The sequence below is a fragment of the Ammospiza caudacuta genome, chromosome 30, assembly GCF_027887145.1.
Source record: "Ammospiza caudacuta isolate bAmmCau1 chromosome 30, bAmmCau1.pri, whole genome shotgun sequence".
NCBI classification, from domain to species: domain Eukaryota; kingdom Metazoa; phylum Chordata; class Aves; order Passeriformes; family Passerellidae; genus Ammospiza; species Ammospiza caudacuta.
This window is the reverse complement of record NC_080622.1, coordinates 3,536,920-3,564,377: the sequence shown is the minus strand read 5'-3', so window position 1 is coordinate 3,564,377 and position 27,458 is coordinate 3,536,920. Positions and strand designations below refer to the sequence as shown.

Here is a 27,458-nt window from a genome sequence, read left to right as displayed (position 1 = left end):
GGCTCAATCTCTGCTCCCCCAAACCCTGCAATCCCTTCCCACCCCTCAGCCCTGCCCTGTCCCCTCCTCCAGGTGCCCCCTCTGGGGCTGTCCCAGCCAGCAAGGGGGCACAGCTCCAGTGCCTCTGAGAGCCACGATGGTTCCAAACAGCAGCAAAATTAAGGCAAAGCCTCTCTGGGAGGAAGGGCCAGCCCAACCCTGCCCCCCAAGTCACCTTTGGGGTGCGTTTGCTGCAAAGACTCAAACAAACTACGTGGATTCTGCTGCTCCCATCCCTATGGTACAGTGAAGTTCAATCCATTTAGGCAAAAAAACAAAAAAAAAAAAAGAAAGAGACAAAAAAGAGGGCAGCCCCAGCTGGGAGTGCAGCTACCCTGCCAGCTTGCTGGTGACCAGGGAGGATTTCCTCTGGGGCAGGTCCTGGGGCGTGGGGATGTGGTCTCCTGTCACCAGGTTCTTGTCAGGCCCTGCACTGGGCAGCTGCTTGTTCTTCATCTTGGCCTTGGCCATGTTGTAGTCGCCAGAATCGAAGTATTTTTGCTGCAAGGGGGAGAAATGTTTGGGTTATTGGGAGTGAAGGAGGAGCAGGGGAAGAGCAGAGCCATGGGGAGCCTTTGGGGAGGGCTAAATTGGGATTGGGATTGGCTGTGCAGGATTTGGGATTGAGTTTGGGTGTGCAGGAGGAGGGGAACAGCAAAACCATGGGGGAAAAAAAAAGAAATCCAAGCTTGGGATGCCCAGCACTCAACACCCTTCAAGTTCCACCTGTCTCTGGTGCTTTTTATCCCTTTATCCCTTTCCCTTTATCCTTTTTATCCCTTTCCCTTTTTCCTTTGGAGAGGGTTAAATTTGGATTGGGGTTGGGTGTGCAGGATTTGGGATTGGTGTGCAAGATCTGGGATTGGGAGTGCAGGATTTGGGATTGGGGTTGGGTGTGCAGGAATTGGGATTGGGGTTGGCTGTGCAGGATTTGGGATTGGTGTGCAGGATTTGGGATTGGGATTGGCTGTGCAGGATTTGGGATTGGGGTTGGGTGTGCAGGTTTGCCTCAACACCCTTCAAATTCCACCTTGTCTCTGGTGCTTTTTATCCCTTTATCCCTTTCCCTTTTTCCCTTTGGAAAAGGGATAAATTTGGATTGGCATTGGGTGTGCAGGAGTTAGAAATGAAATTGGCTGTGCAGGATTTGGGATTGGGGTTGGGTGTGCAGGAGGAGGGGAACAGCAAAACCATGGGGGAAAAAAAAAGAAATCCAAGCTTGGGATGCCCAGCACTCAACACCCTTCAAGTTCCACCTGTCTCTGGTGCTTTTTATCCCTTTATCCCTTTCCCTTTATCCTTTTTATCCCTTTCCCTTTTTCCTTTGGAGAGGGTTAAATTTGGATTGGGATTGGGTGTGCAGGATTTGGGATTGGTGTGCAAGATCTGGGATTGGGATTGGGAGTGCAGGATTTGGGATTGGGGTTGGCTGTGCAGGATTTGGGATTGGGGTTGGGTGTGCAGGTTTGCCTCAACACCCTTCAAATTCCACCTTGTCTCTGGTGCTTTTTATCCCTTTATCCCTTTCCCTTTTTCCCTTTGGAAAGGGATGAATTTGGATTGGCATTGGGTGTGCAGGAGTTAGAACTGAAATTGGCTGTGCAGGATTTGGGATTGGGGTTGGGTGTGCAGGAGCAGTGGAACAGCAGAGCCATGAGGATCCTTTGGGGAGGGTTAAATTGGGATTGGGGTTGGCTGTGCACGATTTGGGACTGGGATTGGGATTGGGACTGGGACTGGGATTGGCTGTGCAGGATTTGGGATTGGGGTTGGGTGTGCAGGAGCGGGGGAACAGCAAAACCATGGGGAAAAAAAGAAATCCAAGCTTGGAAGCCCAACACACAAAACAAAGGTTTGCCTCAACACCCTTCAAATTCCACCTTGTCTCTGGTGCTTTTTATCCCTTTATCCCTTTCCCTTTTTCCCTTTGGAAAGGGATAAATTTGGATTGGGATTGGGTGTGCAGGAGTTAGAAATGAAATTGGCTGTGCAGGAGCTGGGATTGGCTGTGCAGGATTTGGGATTGGCTGTGCAGGATTTGGGATTGGTTGCAGGATTTGGGATTGGGATTGGCTGTGCAGGATTTGGGATTGGGATTGGGTGTGCAGGAGCTGGGGAACAGCAGAGCCACAAGGATCCCTCAGGGAGTGCTGGGATTGGGTTTGGGGTTGGATATGCAGGATTTGGGATTGGGATTGGCTGTGCAGGAGCAGGGGAACAGCAGAGCCACAAGGATCCCTCAGGGAGCATTGGGATTTGGGACGGGATATGCAGGAGCAGGGGAACAAGGATCCTTTAGGGAGTGTTGGGATTAGGGCTGGATGTGCAGGAGCAGAGCCACAAGGATCCCTCAGGCAGTGCTGGGATTGGGATTTGGGCTGGCTGTGCAGGAGCAGGGGAACAGCAGAGCCACGAGGATCCCTCAGGCAGTGCTGGGATTGGGATTTGGGTTGGCTGTGCAGGAGCAGAGCCACGAGGATCCCTCAGGGAGTGCTGGGATTGCTCTTTCCCAGGCCACAGCAGATGACACAAGGGGAAATGCAGGCAGGAGTTAGGGCAGGTTTAGAGGAAAGGCCTTTGGCCCCCAGGCAGTGACTCAGCCCGGGCCTGACTCAGGCACCTCTGACACAGAGCTGGGACCTTTGGATGGCGGCAGCAGCCCTGAGCCACTGAGCCCTGGCACGGCAGGGAGGAGGAAACCTCTGGAATGCTGGGATCACATCTGAGAGGGCTGGGATCACACTGCCGGGTTTGGGATCACATCTGAGAGGGCTGGGATGACACCTGAGAGATGTGGGATCACATCTGTGAGGGTTGGATCATAACTGTGAGATGTGGGATCACACCTGTGAGAGCTGGGATCACATCTGTGAGGGCTGGGATCACACCTGTGAGATGTGGGATCACACCTGAGAGAGCTGGGATCACACCTTTGAGGGCTGGATCATAACTGTGAGATCTGGGATCACACCTGTGAGGGCTGGGATCACATCTGAGATTTGGGATCACACCTGTGAGAGCTGGGATCACACCTGTGAGATGTGGGATCACATCTGTGAGGGCTGGATCATAACTGTGAGATGTGGGATCACATCTGTGAGGGTTGGATCACATCTGTGGGATGTGGGATCACACCTGTGAGATGTGGGATCACATCTGTGAGGGCTGGATCACATCTGTGAGATGTGGGATCACACCTGAGAGAGCTGGGATCACACCTGTGAGAGCTGGGATTATAACTATGAGATTTGGGATCACATCTGTGAGGGCTGGGATCACATTTTCCAAAGCTGGGATCACACCTGTGAGATTTGGGATCTCACTGCCAGGTTTGGGATCACACCTGTGAGATTTGGGATCACATTTTCCAAAGTTAAAATCACACCTTCCAGGTTTGGGATCACACTGCCAGGTTTGGGATCACACTGCCAGGTTTGGGATCACACCTGCTGAGCCAGAGCCTGACAGGATCCTCTGCACTGGGATGAGGAGCCCGGCCTGGAGAGCCAGAACTTTTGGGATGATGAACCAGGATTTTTGGGATGATGAACCAGGCCTAGACAGATAGGACTTTTAGGATGGTAAGCCAGGAATTTTGGGATGAGCCAGGCCTAGAGAGACAGGATTTTTGGGATGAGGAGCTAGGGGTGACAGAGCCAGGACTTTTGGGATGGTGAACCAGGACTTTTGGGATGAGCCAGGCCTAGAGAGCCAGGATTTATGGGATGACCCAGGATTTTTGGCATGGTGAACCAGGATTTTTGGGATGGTGAACCAAGACTTCTGGGATGATAAACCAGGCCTAGACAGATAGGACTTTTAGGATGATAAGCCTGGCCTAGAGCCAGGATTTATGGGGTGAGCCAGGCCTAGAGCCAGGATTTATGGGGTGAGCCAGGTCTGGAGCCAGGATTTATGGGGTGAGCCAGGCCTAGAGCCAGGATTTATGGGGTGAGCCAGGCCTAGAGCCAGGATTTATGGGGTGAGCCAGGCCTAGAGCCAGGATTTATGGGATGAGGAGCTAGGGGTGACAGAGCCAGGACTTTTAGGATGGTGAACCAGGAATTTTGGGATGAGCCAGGCCTAGAGAGCCAGGACTTTTGGGATGAGCCAGGATTTTTGGGGTGATGAACCAGGATTTTTGGGATGATGAGCCAGGCCTAGAGAGCCAGGATTTATGGGATGAGCCAGGATTTTTGCGATGGTGAACCAGGATTTTTGGGATGGTGAACCAAGACTTCTGGGATGATAAACCAGGCCTAGAGAGCCAGGACTTTTAGGATGACAAGCCAGGCTTAGAGCCAGGACTTTTGGGGTGAGCCAGGCCTAGAGCCAGGATTTATGGGGTGAACCAGGCCTAGAGCCAGGATTTATGGGGTGATGAGCTAGGCCTAGAGCCAGGATTTATGGGGTGAGTCTGGCCTAGCCAGGATTTATGGGGTGAGCCTGGCCTAGGGCCAGGATTTATGGGGTGAACCAGGCCCAGAGCCAGGATTTATGAGGTGAGCCAGGATTTATGGGGTGAACCAGGCCCAGAGCCAGGATTTATGAGGTGAGCCAGGATTTATGGGGTGAGCCAGGTCTGGAGCCAGGATTTATGGGGTGAGCCAGGTCTAGGGCCAGGATTTATGAGGTGAGCCAGGATTTATGGGGTGAACCAGGCCTAGAGCCAGGATTTATGGGGTGAGCCAGGCCTAGAGCCAGGATTTATGGGGTGAGTCTGGCCTAGCCAGGATTTATGGGGTGAGCCAGGTCTGGAGCCAGGATTTATGGGGTGAGCCAGGCCTAGGGCCAGGATTTATGAGGTGAGCCAGGATTTATGGGGTGAACCAGGCCCAGAGCCAGGATTTATGGGGTGAGCCAGGCCTAGGGCCAGGATTTATGAGGTGAGCCAGGATTTATGAGGTGAGCCAGGTCTAGGGCCAGGATTTATGGGGTGAGCCAGGATTTATGAGGTGAGCCAGGATTTATGAGGTGAGCCAGGTCTAGGGCCAGGATTTATGGGGTGAGTCTGGCCTAGGGCCAGGATTTATGGGGTGAGCCAGGATTTATGGGGTGAACCAGGCCCAGAGCCAGGATTTATGAGGTGAGCCAGGATTTATGGGGTGAGCCAGGTCTGGAGCCAGGATTTATGGGGTGAGCCAGGTCTAGGGCCAGGATTTATGGGGTGCTGAGCCAGACTGACACACCAGCACTGTGGGATCATAAACCAGAGTGACAAACCCAGGACTTTTGCCCCACAGAACAACCCCTGGCCCTTCCTGCACCATCCCAGCTCAAAGGGCGTCCCAGTGCCAATCCCACCCATCATTTAATTTAATTTAATTTCATTTAAAATTGATCCAACTCCTTCAACTAAAATGAGAATTTTAATTTTAGTTAAAATTAAAAATAAAATTTTTTTAGCCAAAAAAAATTTGAAGTTAAAATAAAATGATTTTTTTTAATTTTAAATGGATTTTTGGGTGTAAAATTAAAATTTTAAGGTTTATTTTTCAATTTTAGTTTTAATTAAAATTTTAATCTTTATATATAAATAATACATTTATGTTCTCTTAAATTTATGTTTTTTTAATGAGGTAATAAATTCAATTTTAAATTTTATATGAGGTAATAAATTCAATTTTAAATTTTATATATAAGTAATAAATTCATTATTTCTTAATGGAATATAAATTCCATTATAAATTTTATAAATATAAAATTTTTATATAAATATAAATATTTTTAATATAAATTTTACTTACATATAAATTTTTAAATTTTATATATAAGTAAAAATTTATTTATTATTTCTTAATGGCATAAAAAATGAAATTGTCAATTTTATATACAAATAATAAATTTATTTATTATTTTTCAGTAGGATAATAAATTAAATTAATTTCCCAAATAAAGGCTCAGGGCCTGATCCCTTCCTTCCTTTTTCCCAACCCAGAAGTCTTTTGATCCATTTCTGAGGATTTAATCCCATTCCTGAGAGATTTTCCTCATTTTTTCCCAATTTTCCCAGGTTTTTTCCCAGATTTCTCAATTTTTCCCTCATTTTCTCCCATTTCTTCCCCAGGTTTCCTCACCAGTTTTTTCTCCATTTTTTCTCCATTTTTTCCCCCACTTTTCCCAGGGTTTTTTTCCCAGTTTGTTTCCCATTTATTTTTCCTATTATTTTTCCCTTTTTTCTCCAATTTCCCAGTTTTTTTCCTCCCCAGGTTTCCCAGGTCTTTTCTCCCCATTTTTCCCCAGGTTTCCAATTTTTTCCCCCATTTTTCCCCAGGTTTCCCTTGGTTTTTTCCCACTTTCTGCTTTTTTTCTCCAGGTTTTTCCCAGATTTCCCATTTTTCCCTCAGATTTCCCTTTTTTCCCCCCATTTTTCTCCCAAACTTCCCATTATTTTTCCCATTCTTTCCCTGGATTTTTCCCCATTTTCCTCCAAGTTTCCCTTTTTTTTTTCTCCCAATTTCCCACAGTTTTTCCCTTTTTTCTCCCCCATTTTTTGCCCATTCTTTCCCCAAATTTCCCAATATTTTTTTCCCCATTTTTTCCCATTTTTCCCCCATTCTTTCCCCAAATTTCCCAATTTTTTTCCCCGTTTTTTCCCCATTCTTTCCCCAAATTTCCCAATTTTTTCCCCGTTTTTTCCCCATTTTTTCCCCCATTTTTTCCCCAAATTTCCCAAATTTTTCCCCATTCTTTCCCAAATTTCCCAATTTTTTCCCCATTTTTCTCCCATTCTTTCCCCAAATTTCCCAATTTTTTCCCCGTTTTTTCCCCATTTTTTCCCCATTCTTTCCCCAAATTTCCCAATTTTTTCCCCGTTTTTTCCCCATTTTCCCCCATTCTTTCCCCAAATTTCCCAAAGTTTTCCCCATTTTTCCCCCATTCTTTCCCCAAATTTCCCAATTTTTTTTCTCCATTTTTTCCCATTTTTTCCCCATTCTTTCCCCAAATTTCCCAATTTTTTCCCCGTTTTTTCCCCATTTTTTCCCCATTCTTTCCCCAAATTTCCCAATTTTTTCCCCATTCTTTCCCCAAATTTCCCAATTTTTTTCCCCATTCTTTCCCCAAATTTCCCAATTTTTTTGCCCCATTTTTTAGCAGTTTTTCCCCATTTTTTCCCCATTTTTTGGATCTCCTGTGCCCTCACTCACCCCTTTCTGCAGCCTCTTCATGAGGAAATCAGAGCCCCCGGGTTTCTGGCCCAGGTTGGGATATTTGGCCTTGAGCTTGGCCTCCTCTGCCCTCTCAGGGGAAATGCCTTTGTCCTTCTCCTGACAGTCCTAAAATACAGAAAAAAATCAAAAATTATTCATTAAATAACATTTATATTATTTATTACATCCTTCATTTATATTTATGAATTAAATTTAAATTTATTTAATGAAATCTTCATTATTTTCTTATTAAGTTATGTGTATTAATTAAATTAAAATTTATTTAATAAATGAAATGTTATTATTAAGTTATATTAATTTAATTTCTATTTAATTAATATAAACATTTATATATTTATTAATACTATATATCAATACATAACATATTAATAAATGTTAATATTGATACAATATTAATATTAATACAATACAATACTAATAGCATTAAATATAATATTGCACTAATTATATATAATATAATATAATATAATATAATATAATATAATATAATATAATATAATATAATATAATATAATATAATATAATACAATATAATACAATATAATACAATATAATACAATATAAATATAATACAATATAATATAATATAATATAATATAATATAATATAATATAATATAATATAATATAATATAATATAATATAATGTAATATAATATAATATAATATAACATAATATAATTATATTACATTATATATTACATTACATTATATTATATCAATATAATAATAGCTAAATTTATTTATATTTATTAATCCAATTTAAATTTATCAAATAAAATGCACATTATTGCTGGCATTATTAATTTATATTAAAATATTTAATTAAAATTTATTTATTTAACGAAATGCACATTAATTTATATTTACATTCATTTCTTAAATCAAAATTTATTCACGAAAGGAAATTGACATTTTTGATTGCACTATTAATTTACATTTATTAATTGCATTAACACTTATTTCATAAATAAAATTGGCAGTAGTTATTACATTACTAATACATATTTACAATTATTTATTAAATAAATTTTACATTATTTCTTTTGGGAAGGAATTCCTGGATTTTAGGCTGAATTTTAGGAAGGAATTCCTGGATTTGGGGGTCCTGGACAGAATTTTGGGGGTCCTGGGAAGGATTGGGGTTCCTGAGGAGGATTTGGGGTTCCTGAGGAGGATTTGGGGGTCCTGGGGAGGATTTGGGAGGTCCTGGACACGATTTTGGGGGTCCTGGGGAGGATTTGGGGGTCCCAATCAGGATTTTGGGGGTCCTGGAGAGCTTTTAGGGTTCTGGACAGGATTTTGGGGGTCCTGGGGAGGATTTGGGGGTCCCAATCAGGATTTTGGGGGTCCTGGGGAGGATTTTGGGGGTTCTGGGGAGGATTTGGGGGTCCTGGACAGGATTTGGGGGTCCCAGTCAGGATTTTGGGGGTCCTGGAGAGCTTTTAGGGGTCCTGGATGGGATTTTGGGGTCAGGGGGTCTGACAGCAGCACCCAAAGCTTCATCCCCTAAAACCATTGCAGGGTCTGGGAGTGCTGCCCTGAGCTCCCAGTTACACCAATCCCAGTTACACCAGTCCATCCCAGTTACCCCATCCCAGTTACACCAATCCCAGCTACACCAGTCCATCCCAGTTACCCCAATCCCAGTTACCCCATTCCAGTTACACCAATCCCAGTTACACCAATCCCAGTTACCCCATTCCAGTTACACCAATCCATCCCAGTTACACCAATCCCAGTTACCCCATTCCAGTTACACCAATCCCAGTTACACCAATCCCAGTTACCCCATTCCAGTTACACCAATCCATCCCAGTTACACCAATCCCAGTTACCCCTATCCCAGTTACCCCATCCCAGTTACCCCATCCATCCCAGTCGCCCCCATCCCAGTTCCCCCATCCTATCCCAGTTACACAAATCCCATCCCAGTGACCCCATCCCAATCACCCCATCCCAGTTATTCCATCCCCATAACATCCCAGTTACCCCCATTCCATCCCAGTTACCCCATCCAATCCCAGTTCCCTCCATCCCAACCCCATCCCAGTTACACCAATCCCAGTTACCCAGATCCCATCCCAGTTACCCCCACCCATCCCAGTTACCCCAACCCAGTTACCGCCATCCATCCCAGTTACCCCCAGTCCATCCCAGTTACCCCATCCCACTCACCCAAATCCCATCCCAGTTACCCCATCCCAGTTACCCCCTCCCATCCCAGTTACCCCCTCCCATCCCAATTACCCCATCCCCTCCCAGTTACCCCCATCCCAACCCCATTACCCCCACCCCAGGTTAATCCCAGCCCCCTCCCACCCCCGTTACCCCATCCCGGTCCCATCCCGGTCCCATCCCGGTCCCATCCCGGTCCCCCCCAACCTCACCCCACCGACCCCACGCACCCCCCACGCCGCCATCGAGCCTAATCCGGAAGTCCCGCCCACCCCCAGCCTCGTAGCCAATCAGAGTCCGGCTTTCGCCAGACTGACTACAGAAATAACCAATCTCCGCTTAGGACTGGAAAGAGGGACGTGCAGGCGATCCAGTGGGAGTTCGCCCGATACCCCCTCAGTTCCCCGGGGGTTTCCCCACCTGTTTTTCCTGCCCGGTCTCCTCCGTGAAGGCGCCGGTACCGAGCGGGGCTGCCATGGCGGTGAGGGGGGGCCTCTGCGCTCCCTCCGCTGCGTCCGGCCCCGCGCCCTGCTCCAAAATGGCCGCCACCGCCTCCACCGCCTCAGCTGCGTGACGGACAGCAGCTCTACCCAATGAGCGCAGAGAAGCGGCCGCAGTGACATCACACCTGACCAATCAGTGCGAGCGGGAGGCGGAGCACTGAGGGGAGGTGGTGCCAGCAAAAGGGCGGGGCAACAACGACTGGCATTAACAGCGACCAATGGAAAGCGAGAAACATCGAGTGGGCGAGGAAACAGGCGGGGCTCCCTCTGTCCCACAGAGCCACGGGTTCGAAACCGGGGCCGGGAGGGTGCGGGGACACCGCGGGGACACCGAAAAGCCCCAAAAGCGCCCCCGGAATGGAAAAGGGGCCTGGGGGAGGAGGGAGCTCACCCGCACCCACCAGCTGAGACCACCCGCAGCTCATGTCACCCGTGTCACCCTGGGGACATCCCGCCCCTCCCGGGCAATGCCAACGCCGGCAGCTGCACCCACTGAAACACGGACACGGCACGGGCTGCAGAGAAATAATTCAGTTTTAAGTGAACTACAGGAGAATCAAGTGGGGGAGGAAGGAAGGAAGAAGGTTGTGAACAAAAATAATCACAGTTTCACTTGGTTCTTCTTACTAGAAAGAGCAGCTGAGCCATGAGGGCACAGCCTGGGGGCGCTTTGGGTGCCCAACACCGCCAAACCATCCCAGGAGGGTGTGAGCTCCTCATGGGCACCCCAGAGCTGGAGGTGGATGTGGGAGAGGCACCCAGGAGTCCTGTCTGTGCCAGGGCTTGGCCTCTGGGAGCAGCTCCTGGGGCACCCCAACCTCTGCCACCCCAAACTCTGCCACCCCCGGCTCTGCACTGGCCTCAGAAGGAAATGCCCAAGGAGTGAAGAGCTGCTGCCACCTCTCCCTGGAGGCACCACGAGGCTCTGGTGGTGGTGCTGGTGGTGGGTTCTCACCTCCCAACCCTACCTGGGAAGGGGAAAAACAAAAATCCCCTGGTCCCTCCCCAGGCTGAGCCCACCCAGTGCCCCAGGAACTGCAGGTCCCCATGGGGAGAGGGGTCCAATTGATGGGACCCATCAAGGATCTCCTCCACACCACGCGAGGACTTATTGAAGGCCACCAGCATGGCCCAGATCATCTCTGTGGCCTTGCCTTTGGCACCTTCCAGGTCCAAGTCCTTCTGGGGAGAGGGTTCCCCTTGATGGGACCCATCAATGATCTCCCCATCCCATGTGAGGAGGAGTGTAGGACTTCTTGAAGGCCACCAGCATGGCCCAGATCATCTCTGTGGCCATGCCTTTGGCACCTTCCAGGCCCAAGTCCTTCTGGGGAGAAGGTCCTTGGTAGGACCCCATGTGGGGTGTGGAGTCCCCTTGATGGGACCCATCAAGGATCTCCCCTACCCCACATGAGGAGGGGTTTAGGACTTTTTGAAGGCCACCAGCATGGCCCAGATCATCTCTGTGCCCCTGCCCTTGGCAGCTTCCAGGTCCAGGACCCTCTGGGGAGACCCCAGGGTGGAACCCCGTGATGGGACCCATCAAGGAGAGGTTTTAGGACTTATTGAAGGCCACCAGCATGGCCCAGATCATCTCTGTGGCCATGCCTTTGGGACGTTCCAGGTCCAAGTCCTTCTGGGGAGAGAGGTTTCCCTTGATAGGACCCCATGTAGGGTGTGGAGTCCCCTTGATGGGACATCAAGGATCTCCCCTACCCCACATGAGGAGGGGTTTAGGACTTCTTGAAGGCCACCAGCATGGCCCAGATCATCTCTGTGCCTTTGCCCTTAGCACCTTCCAAGTCCAGGTTCTTCTGGGGAGACCCCAGGGTGGAACCCCATGATGGGACCCACCAAGGAGAGCTTTTAGGACTTATTGAAGGCCGCCAGCACGGCCCAGATCATCTCCATGCCCTTGCCCTTGGCAGCCTCCACCTCAGGGTCCATATCCAGCAGGTCCTTGGTCCTGTTCATGGCCACGTCGTACTTGTCGTCGGCCAGGCTGGCAAAAACGTTCTCCAGCACGTCCGAGGCGTGGGCCAGCACCAGCAGGGCCAGGGTCCTGCGCTCCATGCGCTGCGGCTCGTTGACCCAACGCTCCAGGACGCTCTCCTGGAGCCTCTTGAGCAGGCGCTGCTTCTCGGAGGCGTTGCACACGGGGTGCGTGGTCATGTCGAAGAGGAGGAAGTTCTGCTTCTCCGTGGTCAGGATGCCCTTCTCCACCAGGGCCTTGGCCAGGCGCTCGCGCACGTTGCGCAGCTGGTACTGCAGCTTGAAGGGGTTCCAGGTCTCTCCTGAGGGACAGCAGGCTCTGGTCAAGGTTTGTTTGCCAATGCCAACGTCCTTCCACCCTTCCATGATGGCCTGCATGGACACTGGGCTCTGAGGTCCAAGACTTCCACCAAGCTCCCAACCCAAAAATTCTACTCTGCCCCCACATTCAACCTTCTCCTGCTCTCCTCATCTCCAAGGACCTTCAGGGATCCACAGCCAGGCGAAGGAGACTCTGCTCAAGGTTTCCTTCCCAATTCCAATGTCCTTCCACCCTTCCACCTGCATGGACACCAGGTTCTGCCACAGGAGGTCTGAGGTCCAAAATTTCCACCAAGCTCCCAACCCAGAAAATTCTTCTCTGCCCCCACTTTCAACCTTCTCCTGCTCTTCCCATCTCCAGGGATCTCCAGGAACCTCCAGGAATCCAGAGCCAAGCCAGGGAGGCCCTGGTCAAGCTTTGCTTCCCAATCCAAACATCCTTCCATCCTTCCATGGTGTCCTGCATGGACACCAGGTTCTGCCACAGGAGCTCTGAGGTCCAAAATTTCCACCAAGCTCCCAACCCAGAAAATCCTTCTCTGCCCCCACTTTCAACCTTCTCCTGCTCTTCCCATTTCCAGGGATCTCCAGGGATCCAGAGCCAGGCCAGGGAGTCTCTGGTCAAGCTTTGCTTCCCAATCCAAACATCCTTCTATCCTTCCATGGTGTCCTGCATGGACACCAGGTTCTGCCACAGGAGGTCTGAGGTCCAAAATTTCCACCAAGCTCCCAACCCCAAAAATCCTTCTCTGCTCCCACTTTCAACCTTCTCCTGCTCTTCTCATTTCCAGGGATCTCCAGGGATCCAGAGCCAGGCCAGGGAGGCTCTGGTCAAGGTTTGTTTCCCAATTCCAACATCCTTCCATCCTTCCATGATGTCCTGCATGGACACCAGGCTCTGCCACAGGAGCTCTGAGGTCCAAAATTTCCACCAAGCTCCCAACCCAGAAAATTCTTCTCTGCCCCCACTTTCAACCTTCTCCTGCTCTTCCCATCTCCAGGAACCTCCAGGAATCAGAGCCAGGTCAGGGAGGCTCTGGTCAAGGTTTGTTTGCCAATCCCAGTGTCCTTCCACCCTTCCATGGTGTCCTGCATGGACACCAGGCTCTGCCAAAGGAGCTCTGAGGTCCAAAATTTCCACCAAGCTCCCAACCCAGAAAATTCTTCTCTGCCCCCACTTTCAACCTTCTCCTGCTCTTCCCATCTCCAGGAACCTCCAGGAATCAGAGCCAGGTCAGGGAGGCTCTGGTCAAGGTTTGTTTGCCAATCCCAGTGTCCTTCCACCCTTCCATGGTGTCCTGCATGGACACCTGGCTCTGCCAAAGGAGCTCTGAGGTGCAAAATTTTCACCAAGCTCCCAACCCAGAAAATTCTGCCCACATTCAGCCTTCTCCTGCTCTCCCCATCTTCATGGACCTCCAAGGATCCAGAGCCAAGCAGGGAGTCTCTGGTCAAGGTTTATTTCCCAATTCCAACATCCTTCCATCCTTCCATGATGTCCTGCATGGACACCAGGCTCTGCCACAGGAGGTTTGAGGTCCAAGATTTCCACCAAGCTCCCAACCCAGAAAATTCTTCTCTGCCCCCACTTTCAACCTTCTCCTGCTCTTCCCATCTCCAGGAACCTCCAGGAATCAGAGCCAGGTCAGGGAGGCTCTGGTCAAGGTTTGTTTGCCAATCCCAGTGTCCTTCCACCCTTCCATGATGTCCTGCATGGACACCTGGCTCTGATCCCTTGGTGGAACTCAGACCCTCCTGGTAAAGCTCCCAGTGGAGCTTGAGGAGAAATCCCAGGAGATCTCCCAGGAGATCCCAGGGCAAATCCCTTCCCAAAGCCTCCTCCACCCATGGGTCATCCCAGGCTTGGTGAGGCCTCAGCATTTGGATCCCCCAAAACGCTTCCCAGGAGACCAAAAACCCATTGAGGATCTGGAAATCCTCCCAGGAGACCCAAATCTTATCTGAGATCCTCCAAAATCCTTCCCAGGAGACCCAAATCCCACCTGGGACCCCCCAAAATCCTCCAGTAGAACCTTCAAATTCTACCTGGACATCTAAATATCCCCCAGGGTGATCTGGGAAGGGAAATCAGGGAATCATGGACAGGCCTGGAGAGGGGTTTTGGAGGGATTTGATGGTCCAGAGCAGTTTTGGGGGTTCTCTAATCATCAGATCCTGGAGCTCTGGATGCAGAGGGTGACCCTGGATGGATTTTGGTGGCTTTGGTTGGGTCTCAGGGATGTTTGGACAGCCCTGGAGAGGGATTTTAGAGAGGGGTTTTGGAGAGATTTGAGAGTCCAGGGTGGTTTTGGGGTTCTCCTCTCTTTTTGGGGTTCCCTCACCACCAGATCCCAGAGCTCTGGATGCAGAGCACGACCCTGGATGGATTTTGGTGGCTTTGGCTGGGTCTCAGGGATGTTTGGAGAGCCCTGGAGAGGGGTTTTGGATGATTTTGAGAATCCAGGCTGGTTTTGGGGTTCCCTTACTACCAGATCCTGGAGCTCTGGATGCAGAGGGTGATCCTGGATGGATTTTGGTGGCTTTGGTTGGGTCTGGGTCCTGGAGCTCTGGATACAGAGAGGGATGCAGAGGATGACCCTGGATGGATTTTGGTGGCTTTGGCTGGGTCTCAGGGATGTTTGGAGAGCCCTGGAGAGGGGTTTTGGATGAGTTTGAGAATCCAGGCTGGTTTAGAGTTTCCCTCACCACCAGATCCCAGAGTTCTGGATGCAGAGGATGACCCTGGATGGATTTTGATGGCTTTGGTTGGGTCTGGGTCCTGGAGCTCTGGATGCAGAGCATGACCCTGGACAGATTTTGGTGGCTTTGGTTGGGTCTGGGTCCTGGAGCTCTGGATGCAGAGCATGACCCTGGACAGATTTTGGTGGCTTTGGTTGGGTCTGGGTCCTGGAGCTCTGGATGCAGAGCATGACCCTGGACAGATTTTGGTGGCTTTGGTTGGGTCTGGGTCCTGGAGCTATGGATGCAGAGAGGGACACAGAGCATGACCCTGGACAGATTTTGGTGGCTTTGGCTGGGTCCTGGAGCTCTGGATGGAGAGAGGGATACAGAGCATGACCCTGGATGGATTTTGGTGGCTCTCAGGGATGTTTGGAGAGCCCTGGAGGGAGCTGGGATGGTGGAATCTCCTCCTGGCCCTACCAGTGAGCAGCTCTATCCAGGTCTGCACCGTCTCTGCTGTCTCTGTGGCCTTGATGTGCCTGAGGGTCTCATCCAGCAGCACATCCCCAGTGGGAGCATCCGACTTCAGCAGCACCTGGGAGGAGCAATACCACAGAACACCAGCAAATTGTAAATTGGTGTAATTATTGTTTAATTTTACATTATTATAATTATACATAAATATTATAGTAATATTATAGAATATAATAATATTGTAATTTTGTATCATTATAATATTGAAATTATGTAATAACATCATATTCTATTAATATTATATAGTATTATAGTAGAATATAATAATATTGTAATTTTGTATCACTATAATATTGAAATTATGTAATAACATAATATTCTATTAATATTATATAGTATTATAATATAATATAATAATACTGTAATTTTGTATCATTATAATATTGAAATTATGTAATAACATAATATTCTATTAATATTGTATAGTATTATAATATAATAATTTTGCATCATTATTATATACTATTGTAATCATATAATAATAGTCTATCAATATATAATATTATAATAGTGTAATATTAGATAATTATTGTACAGTATTGTAATATTATAATGACTTAATATTATATGAATATTATATACTATTATATAAAATATATATTAATATTATATACTATACTATATACTATTATAATGTGTTAATATATTATATTTGTACTTAATATTACTATAGTATTATAATGTGTAATCATGGAATACTATAATTATATTATATAATATTGTCCTTTTGTTATTATATAATATATTACTATATAATATTTTTATATAGTATAATATTATATTATATTATATTATATTATATTATATTATATTATATTATATTATATTATATTATATTATATTATATTATATTATATTGTAATATATATTACTATATAATATAATAAAGTATTATTATACTATATTATATATTTTATTAGTATGACATAATATATAATAAAATTATAATTATATAATATTGTAATTATATAATAATAATAGCTTTTTGAAAATAATGAAATGGATTTTACATATGTGATGTTAAAGTAACTCTGCGATAAAGACAGAGTTAGTAGTAGTTTTTATTTCTGTTTTATGGCATGTATCTCCTATTGTCCTTGTTAAAATTAAATTAATTATTAATTCATTATTAAACTATTTTTAAAATATTTTAATTTCAATTTTAATTTCATTATTACTTATTTTAATAGCTATCTTTTTCATTATTTTAATAAAAAAGATAGCTATTAAAGCAAGCAATAGTTATCTTTTAATAGCTATCTTCTTATTATTTATTTATTTAAAATTGAGCTATTTATTTAAATTTTTATTCTTTCTTTTATTTTTTATTATCCATTTATTTAAATTTTAATTATTTCTTTTACCATTACTTAAATTTTTTCTTTAATTTTTAATTATTTATTTACGTAATTTTAATTTATTTGTATTATTTACTTTATTTTATTTATTATTTATTTATATTATTTCTTTTTAATTGATTGCTTGGTTTTTTTTTTTTTTTTGGTTTTTTTTTTTTTTTTTTTTTTTAATTCCATTTTCACAAGAGACCAAACACGTTTTCCACACTCCCCAGGCAGGCTGGGCTGGGCACACCCCCAGCCCTTGTCCCACAGCAGCCTGACCTTCTGCTGGGGAGGATGGGACAGGAAAGCCTTAGCAATGTGATTGCCTGGCAAAAGATTTTGAGAACAGAGAAACTGTAAGTGAGATTGAAAGGAAAGCAAGCTTTGAGATCCCTCAGTTACTGAAAAACTGGAAAACAAAAATCTAACACAGTGTGAGGAATGTAATGATTCTTACAGGCTGTATGGAAATGTTATAGGATATACATGCTGTAGTAGATTGGTTGATGAAAATGAGATTGAAAGGAAAGCAAGCTTTGAGATCCCTCAGTTACTGAACAACTGGAAAACAATGGTGTGCTCACTGAAGGTGATCCCCTTGTGATGGAACAACACCCTCTGCAAGCAGGCAGCTCCAAGTGTCAGACCCTACAGCTTGGCAGAAGGGGTCCAAAGAATAAGATTTAGGGTTTAAAATGTAACACAGTATGGTAATGTAATGATTCTTATAGGCTGTATGGGAATGTTATAGGATATGCATGCTGTAGATTGGTTGATGAAAATGAGATTGAAAGGAAAGCAAGCTTTGAGATCCCTCAGTTACTGAACACCTGGGAAACAATGGTGTGCTCACTGAAGGTGATCCCTTGTGATGGAACAACACCCTCTGCAAGCAGGCAGCTCCAAGGCTCAGAGCAGACCCCACAGCTTGGCAGAAGGGGTCCAAAGAATAAGATTTAGGGTTTAAAATGTAACACAGTATGGTAATGTAATGATTCTTATAGGTTGTATGGAAAAGTTATAGGATATACATGCTGTAGTAGATTGGTTGATGAAAATGAGATTGAAATGAAAGCAAGCTTTGAGATCCCTCAGTTACTGAACAACTGGAAAAGAATGGTGTGGCCAGCTGAAGGTGATCCCCTCGTGATGGAACAACACCCTCTGCTTGCAGACAGGCCCAAGGCTCAGAGCAGACCCCACAGCTTGGCAGAAGGGCCCAAAGAATAAGATTTAGGGTTTAAAATGTAACACAGTGTGGGAATGTAATGATTCTTACAGGCTGTATGGAAATGTTATAGGATATACATGCTGTAGTAGATTGGTTGATGAAAATGAGATTGAAATCAAAGCAAGCTTTGAGATCCCTCAGTTACTGAAAAACTGCAAAACAATGGCGTGGCCAGCTGAAGGTGATCCCTTGTGATGGAACAACACCCTCTGCAAGCAGGCAGCTCCAAGTGTCAGACCCTACAGCTTGGCAGAAGGACCCAAAGAATAAGATTTAGGGTTTAAAATGTAACACAGTACGGTAATGTAATGATTCTTATAGATTGTATGGAAATGTTATAGGATATGCATGCTGTAGTAGATTGGTTGATGAAAATGAGATTGAAATGAAAGCAAGCTTTGACATCCCTCAGTTACTGAACAACTGCAAAACAATGGTGTGCTCACTGAAGGTGATCCCCTCGTGATGGAACAACACCCTCTACTTGCAGACAGGCCCAAGGCTCAGAGCAGACCCCACAGCTTGGCAGAAGGGCCCAAAGAATAAGATTTAGGGTTTAAAATGTAACACAGTATGGTAATGTAATGATTCTTACAGGCTGTATGGAAATGTTATAGGATATGCATGCTGCAGTAGATTGGTTGAAGAAAATCTGAATATTCATCACTGAAGATGATTTATTGTATTGTAACAGGAACTTCGCTCTCTTTTTGTGCTCACTTCTTCGTCTTCCCCTCTGCACTTCTTCACCCCCTCCTTTCTACAAGCTCTCCTCTCTTAAACCTTTGTCTTTAACTCTCTCACACTTTAAGCCTCTCTCCTCTCAGTCTGCTCCGAGCTGCGGCTGGCAGCTCCCGGCAGGGCCCTGCATCCACGCCCTTTGCAATAAACTGCAAGTTCTACGACTTGGCTTCAAAGAGATCTCATCTCCATCCATCCCGACCGTGCATGACCCCCACCACTCCCCCAGACTCTCTTACAACCTTCCTCTCCAGCAGCCTCTTCTTCCTCAGGGCCAGCGGCTCCAGGCGGATGCGGCCGCGCAGCGCCAGCTCGATGAGGATCCCGCCGCGCAGCCCCGAGGAGATGCAGTCGTTCCAGAACGAGGTGTAGCCCTGGGGAGAAATGGCAGGGAATTGAATTTGTCCTCTCTGTGCTTCTCGTCCCTCCTGGACTGCTGGGATCCTGCCCAGGAGTCTCCCCAAAGCTTCCAGATTTCCACATTTCGCTGCTTCCTTCTCTAAACCTTCCCAGATTTCCACATTTCCCTGCTTCCTTCTCTAAACCTTCCCAGATTTCCACATTTCCCTGCTTCCTTCTCTAAACCTTCCCAGATTTCCACATTTCCCTGCTTCCTTCTCTAAACCTTCCCAGATTTCCACATTTCCCTGCTTCCTTCTCTAAACCTTCCCAGATTTCCACATTTCGCTGCTTCCTTCTCTAAACCTTCCCAGATTTCCACATTTCCCTGCTTCCTTCTCTAAACCTTCCCAGATTTCCACATTTCCCTGCTTCCTTCTCTAAACCTTCCCAGATTTCCACATTTCCCTGCTTCCTTCTCTAAACCTTCCCAGATTTCCACATTTCCCTGCTTCTCCGCCCAAGGCTTCCAGATTTCCACATTTCCCTGCTCCTTTCTCTTCAAATCTTCCCAAATTTCCCTGCTCCTCTCTCTAAACCTTCCCAAACTTCCCTGCTCTTGTCTCTCCAAAGCTTCCCAGATTTCCCTGCTCCCATCTCTCCAAACCTTCCCAGATTTCCACATTTCCCTGCTCCTGTCTCTCCAAACCTTCCCAAATTTCCCTGTTCCTGTCTCCAAACCTTCCCACATTTCCCTCCTCCTGTCTCCCCAAAGCTTCCAGATTTCCAGATTTCCCTGCTTCCTTCTCTAAACCTTCCCACATTTCTCTCCTTCTTTCTCTCCAAACCCTCCCAGATTTCCACATTTCCCTGCTCCTCTCCTCAAAGCTCCCCACATTTCCACACTTTCCTGCTCCTGTCTCTGCTCTTGTCTCTCTAAACCTTCCCACATTTCCACATTTCTCTGCTCCTGTCTCTCCAAACCTTCCCAAATTTCCCTGTTCCTGTCTCCAAACCTTTCCAGATTTCTCTGTTCCTGTCTCTCCAAACCTTGCCAAATTTCCCTGCTCCTCTCCAAACCTTCCCACATTTCCCTGTTCCTGTCTCCAAACCTTCCCACATTTCCCTGCTCCTGTCTCTCCAAACCTTCCCAGATTTCCACATTTCCCTGCTCCTGTCTCTCCAAACCTTCCCAAATTTCCCTGTTCCTGTCTCCAAACCTTCCCACATTTCCCTCCTCCTGTCTCCCCAAACCTTCCCAGATTTCCACATTTCCCTGTTCCTGTTTCTTCAAACCTTCCCAGATCTTCCCTGCTCCTCTCTCTAAACCTTCCCAAATTCCCTGCTCTTGTCTCTGCTCCTTTCTCTCCAAATCTTCCCACATTTCCCTGCTCCTGTCTCCAAACCTTTCCAGATTTCTCTGTTCCTGTCTCTCCAAATCTTCCCAAACTTCCCTGCTCCTGTCTCTCTAAACCTTTCCACATTTCCCTGCTCCTCTCTAAACCTTCCCAAACTTCCCTGCTCTTGTCTCTGCTCCTGTCTCTCCAAAGCTTCCCAGATTTCCACATTTCCCTGTTCCTTTCTCTAAACCTTCCCACATTTCCCTGTTTCTGTTTCTGCTCCCATCTCTCCAAAGCTTCCCAGATTTCCACATTTCCCTGCTCCTGTCTCTCCAAACCTTCCCAGATTTCTCTGCTCCTGTTCCAAATTTTCCCACATTTCCCTGCTCCTGTCTCTCCAAACCTTTCCAGATTTCCACATTTCCCTGCTCCTCTCTCCAAACCTTCCCAGATTTCCCTGCTCCTGTCTCCAAATTTTCCCACATTTCTCTGCTCCTGTCTCTCCAAACCTTCCCAAATTTCCCTGCTCCTGTCTCTCTAAACCTTTCCACATTTCCCTGCTCCTTTCTCTAAACCTTCCCAGATTTCCACATTTCCCTGCTCCTCTCTCTCCAAATCTTCCCAAATTTCCCTGCTCCTGTTTCTCCAAGACTTCCCAGATTTCCACATTTCCATGCTCCTTTCTCTTCAAATCTTCCCAAATTTCCCTGCTCCTCTCTCTAAACCTTCCCAAACTTCCCCGCTCTTGTCTCTGCTCCTGTCTCTCCAAAGCTTCCCAGATTTCCACATTTCCCTGTTCCTTTCTCTAAAACTTCCCACATTTCCCTGTTTCTGTTTCTGCTCCCATCTCTCCAAACCCTCCCAGATTTCCACATTTCCCTGTTCCTGTCTCTCCAAACCTTCCCAGATTTCTCTGCTCCTGTTCCAAATTTTCCCACATTTCCCTGCTCCTCTCTCCAAACCTTCCCACATTTCTCTGTTCCTGTCTCCAAACCTTTCCAGATTTCTCTGCTCCTGTCTCTCCAATTCTTCCCAAATTTCCCTGTACCTGTCTCTCTAAACCTTTCCACATTTCCCTGCTCCTTTCTCTAAACCTTCCCAGATTTCCACATTTCCCTGCTCCTCTCTCTCCAAATCTTCCCAAATTTCCCTGCTCCTCTCTCTAAACCTTCCCAAATTCCCTGCTCTTGTCTCTGCTCTTGTCTCTCCAAACCTTCCCAGATTTCCACATTTCCCTGTTCCTTTCTCTAAAACTTCCCACATTTCCCTGTTTCTGTTTCTGCTCCCATCTCTCCAAACCCTCCCAGATTTCCACATTTCCCTGTTCCTGTCTCTCCAAACCTTTCCAGATTTCTCTGTTCCTGTCTCTCCAAATCTTCCCAAATTTCCCTGCTCCTGTCTCTCTAAACCTTTCCACATTTCCCTGCTCCTCTCTCCAAACCTTCCCAGATTTCCCTCCTCCTGTCTCCCCAAAGCTTCCCAGATTTCCACATTTCCCTGTTCCTGTCTCTCCAAACCTTCCCACATTCCCCTGCTCCCTTCTCTCCAAAGCTTCCAGATTTCCACATTTCCCTGCACCTTTCTCTCCAAATCTTCCCAGATTTCCCTGCTCCTCTCTCTAAACCTTCCCACATTTCCACATTTCCCTGTTCCTGTCTCCAAACCTTCCCAGATTTCCCTGCTCCTCTCTCTAAACCTTCCCACATTTCCACATTTCCCTGTTCCTGTCTCCAAACCTTCCCAGATTTCCCTGCTCCTGTCTCCCCAAAGATTCCCAGATTTCCAGATTTCCCTGTTCCTGTTTCTTCAAACCTTCCCAGATTTCCCTGCTCCCTTCTCTAAACCTTTCCAAATTTCCCTGCTCCCGTCTCTGCTCCTTTCTCTCCAAAGCCTCCCAGATTTCCACATTTCCCTGCTCCTGTCTCCAAACCTTTCCACATTTTCTGCTGCTCTTTTGGCTCTTTTTTCCTCCCTTTCTTCTTTTTTTCTCCTCCCTTTATGCTGCTTGCTTTCTTCCCTTTCTGCTCTTTACTTCCTCCTTTTCTGCTGCTTTTTCTGCTGCTTTCTTTCCTCCATTTCTGCTGCTTGCTTTCTTCCCTTTATGGTCTTTTTTTCCTCCTTTTCTGCTGCTTTTTTTCCTCCTTTTCTGCCCTTTTTTCTCCCTTCCTGCTGCTCTTTCTGCTCTTTTTTCCTCCCTTTCTGCTCTTTCTTTCCACCCCTTCTGCTGCTTTTTCTGCTGCTTTCTTTCCTTTTACTGCTCCTTCTTTCCCCCCTTTCTGCCCTTTTTTGCTCCATTTCTGCTGCTTTCTTTCCTCCCTTTCTGCTCTTTTTTTCTCCTTTTCTGTTCCTTCTTTCCTCCCTTTCTGCTGATGGCTTTCTTCCCTTTCTGCTCTTTTTTTCTCCTTTTCTGCTGCTTTCTTTCCTCCTTTTCTGCCCTTTTATCCCCTTCCCTTCTGCTGCTCTTTCTGCTCTTTTTTCCCTCCCTTTCTGCTCTTTTTCCCTTCCTTCCTGCTGCTTTCTTTTCTCCCTTTCTGCTGCTCTTTCTGCTGCTTTCTTTCCTCCTTTTCTGCTCCTTCTTTCCTCCCTTCCTGCTGCTCTTTCTCTGCATGGAAAACAAGGATGGAAGGACCTAAAATCCACCAGGAGCCTGCAGAAAAAGTGAAAAAAACCTTCCCAAAGCAAACAGGCTGGGCACCCCCAGCCCTCCCCAGGGCTGAATTCCCATCCCATGTGGACTCTGGGCTTGCCCAGCACGGAGAACCATCAAATAAATGAAGATTTTTGTTTGCTTTCTCCACTTCCTTGTGCAGGAACACAAAGCAACCTTTCATCCCTGCCCTCCTGGTTTCCTTTCCTGGATTTTGCTCCTGGCTTTTACAAACAAAGTTCTCCAGGAAAGGGTGTGAAGATGGGCAAAGGTTTCAATTTCCTGGCCTCAAGGGCACATTAACCCCCTAGGAAATTTGAAATTCCAAAGCTCCTGGGTTATTTTCCAGCTTGGAAAATAAAAGCCAGCCTGGTTTGCAGCCAGGTCCTCCTACATGGACAGACTGGTACTTTAAATAATGAAATCACACCGTGAGCTCATTGAATTTGCAAAAATCATCTTGTTTTTCCCCAGTCATCAAAGCATGAGTGAACACCTGAGCTGTGAAAACAGAGCCCAGCTCAGGGCCAGGCTGCTGCTGCCTCTGCTTGTGAGCTCCAGGAATGTGGAAGGACAGGATGGAATAATAAAAAAAAAAAAAAAAAAAAAAGTGTGGCAAGGTTTTTTCCCTATTTGTTGTGCTCTGCCAGGTTCCTGGTGGCTCAAGGGCTGCTCCCAGGATACATTAACCAAGAACACCAAACACAGCCCAGGAGAACAGCAGCCCACGGCACCCCACTCCCAGGCTGCTGTCAAATATTTGCTCCAGGATTATTTGCATTGTGTTCCCTGAGGTGCTGCCACTTCCTAGTTGGCTCCCAGATCTGATCTGGGGCTCTGGGACAGGACAGCCCCAGCCCTTGTCACTGTCACAGCCTGGCCCGGATCCCTGGGACAGCTCAGCACCAGCTGGGACCAGCCCACAACTGCACAGCCCTGCTGGGAAGAAGGTTCTGGAACCTCACAAAGGTTTAACTCCACCCCTGGGGGAGGAAGAGGATGAAGAGGATGAAGAGGAGGAGGACATCCACCTCAGCTCCTCAGGGTGGGAGACACAGGAATCATGGAATGGTTACAGATGGAAGAGATCTCCACTTGACCAAAGTGGGTTCCTGGAGCTGGAAAGCCTCTCTAGAACCTTCTGCTCTGCCACTGCCAGCCCAAAAATCACCTTGGGCACCTGGTTGGCTTCCCCTGGTCTGCAATTCCCCATCCACTCATCAGGAACAGCAGATTTTAGAATTCTGGGATGGTTTGGCTTGGAAGGGACCTTAAAGATCAACTGATCCCATTCCATGGCAGGGCCAGGTTCCACCACATCCAACCTGGCCTGGGCCACTCCCAGGATGGGGCAGCCATGGGACAACCTGTGCCAGGGCCTCACCACCCTCCCAGGCAAAGACTTCCCCAGGCTGATGCAGGAGATGGATGCAGGGGTGAAATCAAGGCGCAGGGGCAGCTCAGAGAACCCCACAGCAGGCAGAGCTGATAAACCAGTTCCTAGCAGCTGATAAGCACAAACCAAGTGACCCCAGGGTGACAGGCACAGAGGAGGAGCTCCCACAGTGACATTCCCACCCAGAGCTGCCCATCCCCACCCCTGCCTGGCCCAGCAAGGCAGCAGAGCTGCAGCTCCTGCTCCCTGTCCATTGTGGCTCTGCTGCTCTCTGCCTCTTCCCTCTGCTCCTTCCCCCATTGTTAAGGGTGTCCCCGTGTGCCAGCTGCTGCTTTGGGGCTGCACAGGAGGTTGAAAGGATGTTCACCCTTTGATAAAGCAGCTGAGCCTCCTTCTACCCATGGCTTCAGCCCTGGAAAAAACACCACCAGCTTTGCTCTGCCCCTGTGCCCAAGGCAGAGCTGCTGGGACAGCATTATCAGCCACGTGCACGGCTCAGCTTGCCATCTCCTGGCACAGGGAGCCCAGAGCAGCTGCACCATCCCTGCAAGTGTCCAAGGCCAGGCTGGACAGGGCTTGGAGCAGCCTGGGATGGTGGAAGGTGTCCCTGTCCCTGGTGAGGGTTTGGAACTGGATGAGCTTCACAGTCCCAACGCTCAACGCCATGGCTCAGTTGAGGTGTTGGGATGATCTTTAAGATCTCTTCCAACCCAGTGATTCTGTGAAGGTTCCAAGCAGGTTCTGAGGGACAGCACTGAGAAGAACCCATCCCATCCTTTCTGCTGCTCCCCGAGAGCCTGGAGCCCGGCTTGACCGCAGCACTGCCCACCAGGCTCACCTCCTTGTCCTTCAGCCCCAGGAGCAGCACCTCCTCCATGAGGGTCAGGCGGATGTCCTTGGAGTCATCGGGCTCGTCCTCGTTCAGCTCCCTGTCCGCAGCCTCCTCCTCACCCTCGCCCTTCCTCTCGGAGCCCCGGCCCTCGGCCCGCCGGCCCCGGTGCGTCAGCGTCGTCATCCCCGGCTGCACGGGGGGCACGGGGTGCTGAGACCCCAGACTCAAAACTCCAGAGCCAAACCCACCCCCCAAACCCCCTCCCCCATTCCCAGTCCCAAACACAAACCCATTTCCCCAAACCCAAACCCCTCCCACAGAGCCAAACCCCCAGAGCCAAATCCCCTTCCCCAGACCAAGAGGCGCTCATCCCTTCTGCCCCAGGATTTCCAGCTCCCCCAGACCCAAATCCTCACCCCCAAACCCCCTTCCCCATTCCCAAACCCCCTCCCCCATAGCCAAACCCCCATTCCCAGAGCCCCAGACCCAGACACAAACCCACTCCCCCAGACCCAAACCCCATCCCCCAGAGCCAAATCCCCTTCCCCAGACCAGGAGGCGCTCATCCCTTCTGCCCCAGGATTTCCAGCTCCCCCAGACCCAAAACCCCTCCCCCAAACCCCCTTCCCCAGAGCCAAACGCCTCCCACAGACCCAAACCCCCAGAGCCAAATCCCCTTCCCCAGACCAAGAGACGCTCATCCCTTCTGCCCCAGGATTTCCAGCTCCCCCAGACCCAAATCCTCACCCCCACATCCACTCCCCCAGACCCAAGTCTCATCCCGCAGACCAAGGGACGCTTGCCGCTCCTACCCCAGGATTTCCAGCTCCCCCAGACCCAAATCCCCTCCCACAGACCCAAACCCACTCCCCCAGACCCCCTGACCCAGATCAAGGGATGCTCATACCCCACGATTTCCAGTTCCCCTAGACCCAAACCCAAACCCCCAGATCCAACCCCCATTCCCAGACTGGCTCATCCCTTCTGCCCCAGGATTTCCAGCTCCCCCAGACCCCAATCCTCACTCCCAGACCCAAACTCAAATCCCCATTCCCAGACCAAGGGATGCTCCTACCTCAGGATTTTCAGCTCCCCCAGACCCAAATCCCCTACTTCAGACCCAAACCCCCATTCCCCGACCAAGAGGCGCTCATCCCTTCTGCCCCAGGATTTCCAGTTCCCCCAGACCCAAATCCCCATTCCTGGACCCCAGACCCAAACCCCCTCACCCAGACCAAGAGGCACTCGCTGCTCCCACCCCAGGATTTTCAGCTCCCACCCCAGGATTTTCAGCTTCCCCAGACTCAAACTCCTCCCTCAGAGCCAAACCCCCAGACCCAAACCCCCGTTCCCAGACCAAGAGGCGCTCGTCCTTCTACCCCAGGATTGATTTACAGTTCCCCTAGACCCAAACACCCTTCCCAGACCCCAGACCCAAACCCCCTCACCCAGACCAAGGGACGCTCCTACCTAAAGATTTCCAGCTCCCCCAGACCCAAACCCCAGACCCCCTCCCCAGCCCAAGGGGCTCTCGTCCCTTCGCCCCCAGGGTTCCCAGCTCCCCATTCTCGGGGCTGTCGGGGATCTCCATCCCCGCCATCGCTGGGCCGGTCGCAGCCCAGGTTCTGAGGGGAGGAGCAGCGGAGCCCCCGAGGCCGCACGGGCGGGTCCCGCACCCCCGGCAGCGTCCGGGGACAGCCCCATCCCACCGGGCTCCCAACCCCGGCCCGGTTCCGCCTCATCCCCCCGGGTTCCGTCCCACCCCTCACGGCCCCGGTCCGGCTCCATCCCACCGCCCTTGTGCCATCCCTCACGACCCCAGCCCGACCCTGCCTCACCCCTCCAGGCTCCATCCCACCCCTCACGGCCCCGGTCCGACCCTGCCTCACCCCTCCAGGCTCCATCCCACCCCTCACGGCCCCGGCCCGGCTCCATCCCAGCCCCCGGCCCAGCCCCGCTCCATCCCGCCCGCGGGTGAAGATCTGCCCCCCCCATGAGGGTTGGGAGCTGCTAAAGCCCCCCACCCGCAGCTCCCCGCCCGGCCTCACCGCTGCCCGGCGGGTCCGCCCGCCCCGTTCCGCTCCGTTCCGGGGCCGCGGGCAGGAAAAGCCTCCGCGCCGCCGCCGCTGCTTCCTGGCCTCCGCTGGTCCCGCCCACGCCGCAGTCCTG

General features: G+C 48.7%; 2 protein-coding genes across 2 annotated transcripts; both read right to left on the bottom strand.

The window, feature by feature from the left end:
- Positions 1-68: 68 nt before the first annotated feature.
- ENSA (endosulfine alpha) lies at positions 69-9,941 on the bottom strand. The gene is made up of 3 exons (XM_058821629.1): positions 9,809-9,941; positions 7,188-7,316; positions 69-540 (listed from the first exon to the last, which is right to left on the bottom strand). The coding sequence occupies exons 1-3, from the start codon at positions 9,863-9,865 to the stop codon at positions 370-372; spliced, it is 357 nt and encodes a 118-aa protein (XP_058677612.1). The 5' UTR covers positions 9,866-9,941; the 3' UTR covers positions 69-369.
- Positions 9,942-10,442: 501 nt separating this feature from the next.
- Positions 10,443-27,392, bottom strand: GOLPH3L (golgi phosphoprotein 3 like). Its single transcript, XM_058821716.1, has 5 exons — positions 27,338-27,392; positions 25,296-25,478; positions 18,978-19,109; positions 15,367-15,481; positions 10,443-12,185 (listed from the first exon to the last, which is right to left on the bottom strand). Exons 2-5 carry the CDS (start codon positions 25,470-25,472, stop codon positions 11,758-11,760), a joined length of 852 nt encoding a protein of 283 aa, XP_058677699.1. The 5' UTR covers positions 25,473-25,478; positions 27,338-27,392; the 3' UTR covers positions 10,443-11,757.
- Between the last annotated feature and the right edge of the window lie 66 nt (positions 27,393-27,458).

Coding starts and splice junctions, on each gene's coding strand:
- ENSA (XM_058821629.1), bottom strand. CDS start 9,865: ATGGCAGCCCCGCTCGGTACCGGCGCCTTCACGGAGGAGACCGGGCAG. Junction 7,317..9,808: donor AGACCGGGCAGGAAAAACAG/GTGGGGAAACCC, acceptor TCTGTATTTTAG/GACTGTCAGGAGAAGGACAA. Junction 541..7,187: donor TGAAGAGGCTGCAGAAAGGG/GTGAGTGAGGGC, acceptor TCCCCCTTGCAG/CAAAAATACTTCGATTCTGG.
- GOLPH3L (XM_058821716.1), bottom strand. CDS start 25,472: ATGACGACGCTGACGCACCGGGGCCGGCGGGCCGAGGGCCGGGGCTCC. Junction 19,110..25,295: donor TGGGGCTGAAGGACAAGGAG/GTGAGCCTGGTG, acceptor ATTTCTCCCCAG/GGCTACACCTCGTTCTGGAA. Junction 12,186..15,366: donor CTGGATAGAGCTGCTCACTG/GTAGGGCCAGGA, acceptor GCTGTCCCTCAG/GAGAGACCTGGAACCCCTTC.